The 15,336-nt window shown below is 40.1% G+C and overlaps 1 protein-coding gene across 3 annotated transcripts in view; it reads left to right on the forward strand.

Moving 5' to 3' along the window:
• Positions 1-15,336, forward strand: part of STAC (SH3 and cysteine rich domain) — a 134,607-nt gene that overhangs the window by 105,099 nt on the left and 14,172 nt on the right. For 2 of the 3 annotated variants that reach the window (XM_081071934.1, XM_081071935.1), the window contains exons 9-10: positions 14,402-14,453; positions 14,551-14,688. In XM_081071934.1, coding sequence (XP_080928060.1) covers positions 14,402-14,453; positions 14,551-14,688 — 190 coding nt within the window. The remainder of the gene's footprint in view (positions 1-14,401; positions 14,454-14,550; positions 14,689-15,336) is intronic. The other variant, XM_081071936.1, reaches the window with a different exon arrangement.

The raw sequence follows: 15,336 nt of genomic DNA on the forward strand, positions 1-15,336 counted from the left end.
TAGCTGAACCAAAGCCTTACAACTAAGGACATACAGAAAAGGCCACCTTGAGACTGGTAGGAGGGGCAGAGATGCAGAACGGGCTGGTCCCACACCTGCATGTGACCATTAAAAATCGGGGGGATATCTCGGCTGAGGAGGTTGCCCACAAAGGAGCAAGGGGTCCCAAAGCCACACCAGGCACCCCAGCCCAGGGTTCCAGTGCCAGGGAATGAAGTCTCCATAATTTCTGGTTGTGAAAACCAGCAGAGATTGTGGCTGAGTGAGACAGAGGGCAGCTGGAGTCCCCGGCGTTCCTCTTAAAGGGACTGAGCATGGACTTACTCACAGAATTGCTGACTCTGAGAGAGCGTTGGGGCAGTAGCTGGAGAAGTGACAGGGACGTATAGGGGGAAACTGAGATGTCTGGTTTCAAGATGAGGGCTGAAGGGGCAGTTTTCTCCTAGACAGAGGAGCTGGTGGCACCATTGTTTTTTTGTTGTTGTTAAGCTCTCCCTTTTCCCAGCGTGCAGTCACAAGCAGCTGCCATATCTGAGTCTCCATCAGCCAGCTTAACACAATTGGCTCAACCCTGGTGATTCTGAGACCACGCCCCACCCAACTTTCAAGCCCACCCAAACGACTTCCAGTGACTTTTTCATACAAACCACCTGCCTTGGCTCATGCTACAGACTTTCCTAAAGTCTCTCAAAGGTTCACAAAACCCAAACAAGCAGAATCTGGTTTCTGCATGTCCTATACCTCAGGCTGAGCAGCGCCAACCCCAGCACTAAGGACAGCTGGCCTACATTCCCAGATTTGCCTCTCAAGGCACCTCCAAGCACAGAGCAGGTAGCAGCCATCTGCAAATTGCTCTGTGACTCATGCCAGGTGGCCCTGGGAAGGGCACAGGCTTCAGCTGAATTTGGCCAGCAGCAGCAGGTCTCCTAGGCGACCCTGAGTCTGACATGCCCTGTGGCTAGCTTTGAACCAAGCTAGAATATCACCCAACCTTGTCCAAGGATGACACACCCAAAGGGCTGACTGAGCAGATACCAGAGCCCTGCTAAAGCAAATCCTTCCCCATAGGATCAGTCCCTGCACAACAGCTCTGTCACTATAGTAAAAGCCAGTCCTCACAAACCAATGAGCCCAAGGGTCAATTCCTCCATTGATGTACAAACAGCAACTAAGGCTCAACTACAATAGGAGGACATACACAACCCACACAAGGGACACACCTGGAACACCTGGCTCTGGCGACCAAGAGACTGTGACACTGGGCCCAACAGGACACCTACTACATAAGGCCACTCTACTAAGACCAGGAGACATAGCAGCCCTACCTAATACATAGAAACAAACACAGGGAGGCAGCCAAAATGGGGCAACAAAGAAACATTCCAAATAAAACAACAGAACAAAGAAAGCTCCAGAAAAAGAACTAAACAAAATGGAGACAAGCAATCCAACAGATGCAGAGTTCCAAAAACAGTTTATAATGATGCTCAATGATATCAGGGGAAACGTCAACAAAGAGATAGAAGACATAAAAATGGAGATAGAAAACATAAAAAAAAGTCAGAAATAAACAATACAATAACTGAAATAAAGAATATATTACAGGGTATCAACAGTAGATTAGGTGAAGCAGAGGATCAAATCAGTGATTTAGAAGATAAGGTAGCAGAAAAACCCAATCAGAATAGCAAAAAGAAAAAAGATTCCAAAAAAATGAGGATAGTTTAAGGAGCTTCTGGAACAACATAAAATATACTCACATTCACATTATAGAGGTACCAGAAGGAGAAGAAAAAGAGCATGGAAATGAAAACCTATTTGAAGAAATAATGACTGGAAACTTCCCTAACCTGGTGAAGGAAATAGATATAGAAGCCCAAGAAATGCAGAGTCCCAAACAAGATGAACCCAAAGAGGCCCATACCAAGACACACTATAATTAAAATACCAAAGGTTCAAAACAAAGAGAGAATTTTAAAAAGCAGCAGAAGAAAGGCAGTTAGTTACCTACAAGTGAGCTCCCATGAGACTGACAGCTGATTTCTCAACAGAAACTTTCCAGGCCAGAAGGGATTGGCACAAAATAATCAAAGTGATAAAAAGCAAGGACCCGCAACCAAGATTACTCTATCCAGCAAAGCTTAGAAGCCAAGGACAGATAAAAATCTTCCCAGACAAGAAAAAGCTAAAGGAGTTCATTACCACTAAACCAGCATTACAAGGAATCTTAGAGGGACTTCTTTAAGATGAAAAAAAAGTCATAAATATGAATAACAAAATGGCAATAACTACATACCTATCAATAATTACTTTCAATGTAAATGGATTAAGTGCTCCAATCAAAAGATAGGGGAACGATGAATTAACCCTGTGAATAAGCCATTTGCCCTACACTCACTGTTTATTATAATTAAGCCCTAGTTTTGACTAGTCTGTTGATGATTCAGTATCCTTCTGTATAGTCTAGCTACTTATATGCTCCGCTGAAATGTTGATACAATATAAGGGATGTAGAAAACTGCATTTGAAGTAAAAAAATGATAGGTTTGTTTTACGTATTTAAGTAGCATGTGGCTATTCTTATACTAATTTTGATATTATGTATATTCTTTTATTATCTAATTTTGTGACTATAAATTTCAAAAACACAGTTTTTGAACCTGGATTTTAATAGCAATTTTATATTTGTAGGATAGTAGTTGCAGAAATTGAATACTAGGTGGGACACAGTTAACAGTGGATATATTCATATTTGTTGACTTTAAAAGAGATTACTGTGCATGGGAAATTTCCCAAACAAGAAAAGATTATGTTTTGATCATATACATGTATGTAGAATTTTTTTCAGGTCAAATTGTGTTAAAAGTGTCATTTCATTTTCAAAATTCACATATATATAAACTGTAATTCTGGGTACTTTATCAACACTTAAATTGTATATAAATAAAAATTTAATTTCAAAAAAAAAAAAAAAAAAGATAGGGGAACGGAATGGACAAGAAAACAACACCCTTACATATGCTGACTACAAGAGACTCACTTCAGATCGAAAGACAAACACAGAATGAAAGTAAAGGGATGAAAAAGATATTTCATGAAAATGGAAACAAATAAACAAAAAGTGTGGGTATCAAGATTTATACCAGACAAAATAGACTTTAAAGCAAAGACTATAACAAGAGACAAAGAAAGACCTAGTAATTCCACTTCTGGGTATTCATCTGAAAAAACCCAAAACACTACATTGAGGGGACATGTTCATCCATATGTTCATTGAAGCATTATTTACAATAGCCAATATATGAAAGCAACCTGGGTGTCCCTGAATGGATGAATGGATAAAGAAGAGGTGGTACATATATACAATGGAATACTACTTAGCCATAAAACAGAATGAAATCTTGCTAACTGAGACAACATGGATGGACCTAGAAGGTATTGTGCTGAGTGTAATAAAGTCAGATAGTGAAAGATAAATGTCATATGATTTCACTTGTAAGTGGAATCTAAAGAACAAAATACGCAAACAAACAAATGAAACAGAAACAGACTCATAGATACAGAGAACACTTTGATGATTGCCAGATGGGAGAGGGTTGAGGAAGGGTGAAAAAGGGGAAGGAATTAAGAAATACAAATTGGTAGTTATAAAATAGTCATGGGGATGTAAAGTAAAGCATAGGAAATATAGTAAATAATATAGTAATAACTATGTATAGTACCAGGTGGGTACTAGTCAGGGGGACCACTTCATAAATTATATAAATGTCTAACTACTATGCTGTAAACCTGAAATTAATATAATATTGAATGTCACCTGTAATTGAAAAAAATTTTAATGGGGGAAAAGATAAAGAGGAATAAGTGTTTCAAAGTTCCAGGTATAAAAAAAAAAAAGTCTTGGGGATGTAATATACAGCATAGGGAATATAGTCAATAATATTGTGATAGTGTGGTATGGTGTCAGACGGTTGCTGAATTTATCATGGTGATCACTTCTTTAGCATAGGGAATAAAATCAATAATATGGTAATAACTATAGTGCCAGATGGGTACTGTTGAATAACTACCGTGTACCCTGAAACTAATATAATATTGTATGTTAGCTATATTTTAATAAAAATCTTTAAAAATAGTAAATAAAAGACTTAAAGTTTCAAATGCATATTTTAGTGACTATATAATGCCTATTCCAAAGAATCTACTTTGGCTTCCCACATCTAAGACATTTTCATTTTTATTAGTCCTCCCCAAACAGATTTATATAATAGCCATGCTTCATTATGGCAGGAGAGGAACAAGAGGGAGAGAAGTGACACAAATCTTATGAGCCAAGAGAGGAAAAGAGGAACTGCTTTTTCAATGTATTAAATTTTGGGATACATATCAATTGTTATTTCAATGTGAGTCAGTACACCTAGTTTTGAGGGGCTTTAAAGAAAAACCTATCTTCTTTTATAACCCCAAATTAAGATTTAGATTCTTGAATCACCAGACTCTTTCTTGGAAGCAGTGAGTCTCAGATTCTTTCCATGGGTGAGTCTGAATAAAACCGGGCAACCAGTTGTCTCATTAGCTAAAATTCACAAGAACCTCTGCAGATGAGATGGCCTGAATTCATCTCTTTCTGATTTTTTCAAAGCACCATTGGAAATCGAGTTAAAACTGATTTTAACCCTTGTATGGCTGTTTCCAGGATGTTTCATCTATCCACTGCTCATCATGTCATGAATGAGCAGCTACTCTCTGCTGGGTGAACAACTGATAGATCCTGTCCTCAAAAAGCTCAGGTGGTCATAGGCTGGGGGCTGGCATAAGAGGACACAAGAAGGTACACTTCAGCGTGAGATCTTGTGGGTCAGGAGAGAATCCAGGATGCTGCTACAGCACCTCAAGGGGGCATCCAAGCAGCCTTGGGAAGTCAGAGAAGGCTTTGCAAGGAGGTGACAGCACAGCCAAGCCAGGACTTCAGGAAAGGGGACATGAGTGCTTGTGCAGCTTGGTGAGTGAGCAGTCATTCTCTCTCTCCAGTGAAGAAAGGATAAGGGAAGAATAGGTCAAATAGCTGAACAAGAGAATTACTTTAAGAGGTACCAAGTGGGGGGCACATGAAAACTCCATTACAAAAGAGGTGGTGCAAATTCATTGCGGGAGCAGGAGCATATTGAGATAACCACATTCACTCCAGCTTCATTCTGGAAAGACTATCTTAAAATCCTGTAAAGCTTAAAGCATCTAGTGTTTTGTTCATATTCAAATGAGCAAATTTATGGTTCTTTACCCTTTAGGGGATAAGGTAGAAGAACCAGGACTGAGAACTCACAGGTAGAAAGTAGAGACTCAGGGCTGTAAGCCAGGGAGGCAAGCTATAAGTCCACTCATCTTCCTCTTACCCCAAACTTTCCATCCTACATTGATTGTGGTAGGTTTCCTCTCTGATGAGGTTGACAATTATATTTTAATCAGCAGGATCAGACAATGTATTAACTTATCCCCTGTTGGCCACTCACATCACTTCTTACAAGTCTGTTAAGATTGTTAAGCTTATTTGTAAGACCAGGAAGCTTGTAGCCTATCGAATGAGTTAATGAAAAGTCACTCTTGTTCAAGGATAATTTGTAAAAATTAAGGTAAAATCATGACTCTTATACAAATATAAAATGTACACATGTCAGAACTTTTACTAGACTCATTAATTAATGAGAGAATTCGTAATGTATCACATTTGGTTCAAAGGAGAATTCAAGAACCGCATATATGTAATGATGAGTGCTGGTATGAATTTACAGATTCATGCAAAAGTGGTCAGTATTCACAGAGTAACAATTCATTAGATTCCACCAGACACAATTTACTTGCATTTCTATGGACAATAGTCATTTGTATGTATCACCAGTTTTCTACAACTTGTGGAAATGTAAAATAACAGCTCAGACGTTGAAAGGGGGAGGTGACCTGGAAAGGTAAGTTAGACACCCAGATCGATAATCATTTGCCCATTCAAAGTCTTTCACAATTTTCTCTGACACCCCCTTGAGTTCTTTTGGCAAATCTGTTGGGTTATCCAAGCAAGTAGTATTTTACAGAGGAGAAAACTGTGGTGAAGATGGTTAATTCTTGTTAGAAGCCATAAAAATATCCTGGAGAGTATTATTAAAATAGAGATTCCTGGGCTCCACTCAGGCCTAGAGAGTCAAATCCCATTTGGAAATCTGTATGTTAAATGTTCCTTTGGATTCTGGCTATCTGTCAGATTTGAGAACAACTGTGACTTATCCAAAGATACTCAGTGGGCCAGTGGCATAGCCCCAGCCAGAAGGCAGGTGTTCTAATTCTCAGTGCCGATACTCAGTATATGGTCCACACTGGATTTTTGGCTTATAACTTATGTGATGATGTCCCTCGCTCTGTAAGGTTTTATACACCCTCCATAAAATAAGAAGAGGAGAGCCCTTGAGACAGAGTCAGCCAGAATAAGACTCCCTGGGTGTCTTGTTTCCATTCTCTAAGTACATTACTGCTTGGCAAATGCATCAACTTAATTAAAACTAAATGTAATTCTAATGCACCAATTTGATTTAAAAATAATCTTCACAGTCACCAGGACATCAAAATGCAATTAAGGCTATTTGAGGGAAGTCTCTGATGCATATTATGTTCTGATACTGCACTGTGTCAAGAAATCCAGATCTTCCCAAATGTCACTAATGTGTTTAGCAGCCTCCCTCTCACTCAAATGCCTCTTTCAATTAGGTCCTGGAGAGCGTGATCCACGACAGTTCAGGAAAATTTACCAAATCCCATCCAAATTTCCCTTTAGCTGAATGCTTTTTCTCTGAGCTAGTCTCTTAATGTGGGAAAGTGCTGGCAGTCTTACGGATACCAGGCTTAAGACAAAATCAAATTGTGTAGTTCCTTGTTACCTACCCATGTTCTCAGACTAAATGGCTCTAGACCAGGATTACGGAAATTGAAAAATAGGTCTAGTGAAAAATTAAGAAGTAGATTTAAAATTAATGGAGCAGTTTGGCTAGCTTCTTCTTCTGTTACCCTTAGCCTGGTTTTTCTAGAACATCTATTTTGGCTGAGAGAGTATGGTTGCTGTAGGCTTCATTGGGGGTTCTTTTTGCTTAATGAATGGGAAAGGGTGAGAAATATTAAAGATATCTCAAAGTACTTGCAGATTAAAATGGAGAGTTCTGATGAGTTCTCACAAGGCTTGGGTAGTACAAGAGGCAGCTCGATCTAGGGGTGTTAGAAGTGGATTTAACCCCTGCGTATTACTGTGAAGGCTCTCTGAACCTTCTTGTGTGAAAATGCAACATGTCATGCTGACATCACTCAGTGAACATTGAAGTTCTGCTCCAGGCTATTTGGCTGCCCTCCTCAATCCTTCCAGCGTCTACATTGCAATCAGCCCCTGGGTGGTAGAATATCAGCTCCAGCCCCCAGGCCTTGCCACACCTGGTGTGGAGGGCCAAAAGGGATGGGGAATGTAAAAGAGAGGGAAAAAGCTTATCCAAAGCTCTGAATCATACCCCAGGACAGTGTCAGGGGCCACTTAAGAGGCTATTTCATTAACCAATTGTCCCTTCCAAACACCTAAAAGGGCACTCAATTAAAAGGCAGTAATCACTAGATCGTCTAATTTCCAAGTGAAGATTTACATTTTTAGGAGGAAATGTAATTTGTAAACCCTTATTGGATTTCAGTCACAGTGCTAAAGACTTCCACATATGTATTCTCATTTAATCCACACAGCAGCTTTGCAAAGTAAATATATGTTCATTATGTATTTGTTGTGCATCGTGTATAATTATACAAATATAAATTACGTAGCTGAGTCTTTAAAAGGCACATATGTTTGGGATTTTGTTTCAGGTCAATTCCACACTTGTTTGCGCCCCCAGGCCTATTACTTCTCATTCAGCAATGACATTGATTATAAATTACCAGTTTACAGGCTTTCCCCTTTAAGATTACCAACATCTTGAGGGCAGTAACGATGTTTTAACCACAATAGCCACCATCTGTTATGGGCTTATCTACATTTCTTTATAAGCATCACCTCACTTAGTCCTCAAAACTATTGATGAGGTGGGTACAGTTATTATTCTCGCCTTCAGATAAGACAACTGATGCTTTAAAAACTTTCTTCATCTCTGTACACTTAGTGCACACTCAGTTGTGCAATCTAATATCTAATCTAATATGTCATAAGTATTCAAGAAATACTTGAATGTCATATAATTTTCTTCGTCTCCATAGGCAAAGATGGAGGGGTAAAGAAAGACAAATATCCTTTGTTTTCCAAAATATGAGGTATGTCCCAACCATTACGAAAGCAAAGAAGGCCCAGGGCATCCTGCCTTGACCATGTCTTCCAAAAGAGGGCCAGTGTGAGGTCTCAGGTTATCCCAGACAATGGGGACAATGTTTCTCAGAAGCAGGGACCTCATCAGGAGGTGTCGGGGTCTCCAGTCCTAGGACTCTGTGCTCCACATGGGGAATGGAGAGAGGCTGGGCAAGGGGGGACCTCCGAACAACTCACACTCCACCCTCCCGGAGCTCCCACCCACAGAATACGAAGGCACCTTCCTAACACCTTGCAGAACAGTTCCCTCTAGCTGGCTGGGCTCCACTTGTATCATTCATATCATCAGTGCACATGGTGCTCTCCGAGTCCCTGAAACCAGTTCACCTGGTGGGAGAAGAGATGGGCTCTTATGTCTAAGCGGAAAATTGAGAAATGAGAGAAGCAAAAGACTGCTGAAAGTGAACCCAGATAGCAACATGCAGAACCACATAAACACACAGGCACGCTCACAGATTAAACAATAATCCTGTAGTTAGCTTTTTTTATTTTATTCCTACTCTTGTTGATAGCTCATAGTTCCCTCAATAGTTCAAGACTTTCCATAAAATCATGATATAGCCAAACTGAAAATCTTCTTCTGGGCCCAATACAAATTTTACTGAGCAAACAGAAACAGGCCATCTGTGGCACTCTGATCTATCTGCAACAAATAGGAAACAGATGCTTCCATTGTTTATGAATTGCGTTATACTTTGTATCATGCTATATAATTCTGAGTTCCAGTGCAAGCAGAATTTGTACCTGAACTTAGGACGTGCTGATTGAATTAAGCAAAGGGAACCTTTTATAAGTATTTGGGGGCCTGACAAGTTCATCCCCATGACTTTAGAAATAAGGAATTAAATTATAAAATCTACACATAATGGATCAGGATCATCAAGTTACCTGTAAAAAAGAGAATAGCTGTTAGACCAGAGCAGGGCTTTCTCGGAACACATTTGGAGTGTGATACCTGAACTAAGAAAAAATTGTTCCATGGAATGGGTCCTGGTCAGCCCAGAGGTATGAAACATTTGGAGGCAGGGTGTCATTACACCAGCAATGTCCATCCTAGGACCAATGAGAGGAAGGAAAATTGTAGGCATTAGGCCTCCAACCTTGGGAAACAATGGCAAGGCACTCCCTATGAAGGGCAGGTGGGCAGAATGTTTGGATTTAGTTCTTTGGTGGCAGGACATAGCACCCCAACACCACGGGTGAGAGAAAAGAGCTAAGTGGAGAACCAATCTGAGAAGAGAACTCCCAGTTGAGAGTGAAGGCCTGCCACACAGGGCCACATGGGCCACTGGGAGTCACATAACAGCAAGCAGGAGCTATAGGGGCAGCTTAGGTGTGGCCAACAGCTGGGCTGAGCTGGGTTTCCCAGGCTCCTCGTGAATTAGTTAACTGGGATCATTTCCCTGGCTCCAGGGCATAAGGGCTGTCCCTAGTTGTCTGGTACCTGGCCCTCAGAGCAGTTAGGGCTGGAACTGGTGGTGTCTAATGGCCTGGAGTTTTAGAGCCCAAAGGGAAGTGGTTGGGGTATTGATTTAACCAGCGGCTTAAGGGGAACTGAGCAGCCTCTAGCCAGAATTTAAAAACTGGGTCAAAACACATTTAAAACAATAAATGTAAAACATTGCATTACACAGAGTGGTTTTATCTTGCATGCCTACTCAGATCCACCACCTGGGGCCCAGTGTTAAAAAGGACTGGTAAGTCTAAGTGCAGGCTCAGGAGCAAAGCATGCTGAGATTGATGGCTGATGCCAGGCAGGGGTGTGGGGCAGCACAAATCCACAGGCTGATCCAAATGTTAGACAGCTGCTGTCTTGGATTCAAGGGCTGCCCTAGAGCAAGTTCCTCCCTCCAATGAAAAGGAGACATTCACTGTCTCCATAAGATGGTTAGAGCATTGACTACTGTCAGGCATCTACTCTTCTTTATGACTGCATCCGGTTTAATTCCTTCATTGCCCTTAAGACAATTCACAAAATATACACATTATGTATTTATTGTTTTATTATAAATTTGCTTGTTTATTATGCAACTTTCTCACTAGAATATTAGCCTCAGTGAGGACTTTATTCACCAGAGCATACCCAGTGCCTGGAAAAATGGCTCTTTCAGAGTCAGCGCCTAGAATATTTTTTAAATGAGTAGATAAATTTAAAATATAAAAAGAACACATTGGATGAATGTAACTCTCCTTGCTCACCAACCCACTTTCTGATACTGGCGGAGCTCTTTTTCAGGAACAGAATCTCCATCACACTGTCAGGAGTATGTCTGGTAGTTCTCGTAAAATTATAGCTTGTATTTCAGGGTTTGCCTTATTCTACTGTGTGGTTTGGTTAACATGGGCCATGGGCTCAGGGACTGTCCACTTCTGGGCACAGGAAAAAGTGAGTCTCTATCTAGACTCGCAAAATAGAGGTTGGGTTCAGGCAGCATCCTTTTGCACACTTAGGAAAAGGTGCCTCCCCTAATCTCCAGCTTTATTCCCTATTGAACGATTTCTACCAAACCACCTGTGAAGTCTTTGTAGTTGATACCAACACATGGTTTCTTAGGTTATTAGGTTAAATAAAATCTGCTGGAGCTAGAGAGATTTTTCTGCATCGACTTTCATCCTTGCTGCTTAATTAAATCCCTCACCTGGGAAAAGAGTGATTTTCAGCCATCTCACTTTCTGTGGCATCAGCATGAAACTGTGACTGCTGGAATACCCAAATGCCAGTTGTGTTTAATGTTTCAGGTGCAACAAGCCTGTTATATTTGGAATCCCCTACGAAGATAGATATTAACTGAGAATTGAAAATGACAGCAGAGGAGATTGAATCAGAAGAGCAAAATGAGCACACAAATCTACTTCCTCTCTTGCTATAATCCCTTAAAATGTCAGAAAATGCATATATTTTTTAAAGAATGCATCCATAACAGTACCAGAAAACAAGAAATAATACTATCAGAGACCCCCAAATCCTGAGAGTTTCCTGGCAGACTACAACAAATAGAATCGAGTTGAGAAAAATGAAGATGAACAGAAACCAGAGTACTCAGGGAAAAAAAAAAAAAAAAAAACTTTAGAAGTAAGAACACATACAGAGAGAGATACTGAACTCACAGCAAATTCATTGAAGAGCATGAGGTGTCTCTGATGGCTTCATTGCATTATAACCCAATTCTTCACCCTTCCCTATTTTCATGCCCTTTGCCATGAGACTCTGCAGTTCCTCTCACCACAGAGGTGGTGCCTGTTACCCCATCCCTTGAGTCTGGATTGGCCTCTTACCTGGCTTTGCCCAATAAAATGAGGCAGAAGTGACAATGTAGCAGTTCTGAGCCTAGGGCTTAGGGGCTTTCTGTGTTGCATGATGTGGGGACACAGCCCCAGAGAACAGTTTCCAGGCTCTCGGCCTCATGTGGAGAGGTGCTGGCTCGGGTAGTAGATGGCCGTCAGCTGTGACTGGTTGGCCATCAGCTGAAACCGTTGAGCTATTGGCCACTGATGTAACTGCCACAGCCACGGAGGGAAGTCGAGGAGAGTGGAGAAGAGTCGGTCGGTTGGTTGGCAGCAAAGCAGACAGCAGGTTGCGTGTCGTGTGAACCCAGCCTCCAGTGAGACCACAGTGGTATGACTCCCCTACTTATGGCTCCGTGGGTGTTCCTTTTTGGCTTAGCCATATCCTGCGTTCTTATGTGGGGAGCGGGAGCAGAGACCCCGCAGGCCACCCCACACGACACATGTTTCCATTTGCTATTTTTGAAATTCTGGCATTGCCATGAATATCCAAATTAGCCTTCCGGGGTATGAGAACCATGGAAAAGAGCAAAGTCACCCCGGTCATCTCAGCCAACAGCAAGCCAGCACCCAAGCATGGGATTGAGGCATTGAGGTTTTGTGGCTATTTGTTACACAGCATTGTCATAGCAATATATAACAGATACTGAATCCTACCTGTGTATAGAACATCACATCAGTGCTTACAATGAGCAGTTGATGTTTAGCAGCAATGGTGTTTGACTCCAGAATTCAATCAATACCTGTACTTGAAAGAAAGGGAACCCATGCCTAAGGAGGGTTCCTCTGTGAGCACAGAACTCTGAGCAAGAATAAGAACTGCTTAGATAACTCTGGACCTCTAGATCTTCTTGAGAGCATTGGGGGAAGGGAAAGGTGGTTCAACTTAGCAGGTAAACAAGCTTATCTTCTCCCTCACCAACGTTAAGAAAGCCCTCATTCTTTTAGCGATTGGAGTAGAGGTCGGAGGCCCCCAGACAGCTTGCCTCCTATTCATGCATCCAAAAATGAGATATATCAACTGACATACCCTGCTCTCTTAAACAGAACCTGCAATTAGCCCTCACACTTGGGAGAGAGAGCCATTACAGACACAGATGTATGTAATCACAAAGAAACTCACCCAGCTACCCACAACTACCTCTATTTCCAGTAACTACTATAAAGAAACAACCAAGAAACACAGATGTTGGAGAAAATCGATTGATAAGAAGGAGAAATAATAAGATAAAGAATAAGCCAACTAATCCTAGAGGAAATAAAGAATTCAATAAAGAGAAGAAATATTGTTTTAAAAAATATGATATCCTCAAAAAAAAATAAAAAAATAAAAAAATAAAATAAAAAAAATAAAAAAAAGTATGATATCCTCAAAAAGTTCCATTATAAGGGGATGGCCAGTTAGCTCAGTTGCTTACAGCATGGTGCTGTTAGCACCAAGGTTGCCAGTTCGATCCCCGCATGAGCCATGATGAGCTGTGCCCTCCCAAAAAAAAAAAAAAATCCATTATAATATTGTATCCATAACAGAAAGCGGCAAATATGAAAAGGAAACTTTAGAAAATAATAAAGAACCCTTGGAAATTAATTTGTTTTTTTCTTAAAAATTCTTAAAAAGGAGTATTAGAACCTTCATTGGGAGTAAGGAACCAGAGGCATCTAAATGATAGAAGAGACAAGTCTAAACACAAAATAAGTGATCAGAAAGATAAAATTGAGAAAAATTTTAAGAACATAGATGGAGAAAAATGTTAAGAAATGTGTAAGAAAGACAAAAGGTGTGGATAATTGATTCAGAAAGTCCAGCACGTGTTGACTAGAAGTTCTAGAAAGAAAAAAGAGAGAAAATGAGTGGGAGAAAACAGTAAAAAACATAGTAGAAAATTTTCCTAGGTTGAAAATAAAATGAGTCGTCAGATTATAAAAGCTCCAGCAAGGGCTGAGTAGAAGGAATTAAAACACACATCCAAACACTCAAACACACATGTGGATGTGAAAATCGAGAAGTGGCAAATAACCACCACATCAACAAAAACATGTAAATCTTCAGTTAAACCCAAGTAATTCTTGATGAAAAATCTCACACACACACACACACACACACACACACACACTCACTCACTCACACACACACTCACACACATACACGTCTAGAGAAAAGTTCCAAATTATAGCAACACAAAAGGTGGCAGGCCTGGAAAGTGGAGCTAAGCAAAAGTATACAGCTTTCAAGAAGGTACTGAGAAAACACAGATAATGATAAAAATAATGACTAATTCTAGATGTCAATATTTAAAAAAGAAAAATCAAATTACATGTGTATATCTACGTGTAAGTGTAAGTGCATTGAAAGGGTCTAGAAGGAGATACAGGAAACCATTAACATTTGTCACCTCTGAGCAATGGGAGGGGAATGGTAGGGCAGACTACAAAGGGCAACTAGCACCTGAAACTTACCAACTTCCAAATTTTGGAGTTTTTTTACAATGCAAATATGATCATCTATGTATAAAAATAAAACAGAATTATTTTTTTAATACAACATAGAAATCACACTTAATTTCAATATCTAACAAAATTATTTTTATGGGCATGAAGAACTGGTATAGTCATGCTAATTTTATTTCTATTTATTTTAGCATTGTTTGTATAAATGAAAAACTATTACTTCCAACTTTTAAATACCATTTTTTCTTTTCTCCCCTCTCTACTTTCCCACCCAACTCATTCATTCTTTTTTAGACCAGGAGACATGATTACTCTTCTAGAGGACTCCAATGAAGACTGGTGGAAAGTAAGTGTGTCTCTTTCTTTAAGAAAAAAAATCATTTGGTTACTATAATTACAATGAATGCTACAATTGTGGATGCATGCCTCCTTTTTCCTTTCAGGGGAAAATTCAAGACAGGATTGGCTTCTTTCCAGCCAACTTTGTTCAGAGAGTACAACAAAATGAGAAGATTTTTAGATGTGTTAGAACCTTCATTGGGTGTAAGGAACAGGGGCAGATAACACTGAAAGAGAACCAGGTGAGTAAAGTACACAACGCATACCAAGTATGACCAAAATAGGGTAGGAGTCATTTTAACAAACATAGCACTACATATATTTCTCAATGAGTAGGGTCACATTCAAAGTATTCACTTTGAGAAAAGATATGCTTACTCCAATAATATTAGTGTAGTAGCATCTAAACATGTAAAACTAAAAAGTTAAGAAGCTCATTTGGTAATATCTGTTTACAAGAGGAAATGTGTATCATGGCAGGAGAGTGAGGATATCTAGTCTCCATCCTTTTCTCTGAAGACTACTGGTCTCTGACGTGAGCAGCTACTCCAGTGTGGGCTCTGTGCTGATCTCCACTAATGTATGGTTAATTTTTCATGGTCTCTTGGGAATATTGTGTTGCTATTTGACACTGTGTTCCACAGTTCACTGCATTTGCCTTCAGTCACAAAGACCCCTCTCAGGTTTCCTTATCCAAGCTTCTGCCTGCACACTGGAAACCATGACACCTTCACACCACTCCATAACTAGGATCTACCTCAGGTCCATGTCTTAGATATTCCCCTTCACCTAATGTAGAGGTGTCTGGTGCCATCTTGCGCCACTATCATGTTAAATGTGAAGTTCATTATGGTGACGTCAATTCCCTGAGAAGTGAGGCATGAACACTC

This window comes from Rhinolophus hipposideros (assembly GCF_964194185.1).
Source record: "Rhinolophus hipposideros genome assembly, chromosome: 14".
NCBI lineage: Eukaryota > Metazoa > Chordata > Mammalia > Chiroptera > Rhinolophidae > Rhinolophus > Rhinolophus hipposideros.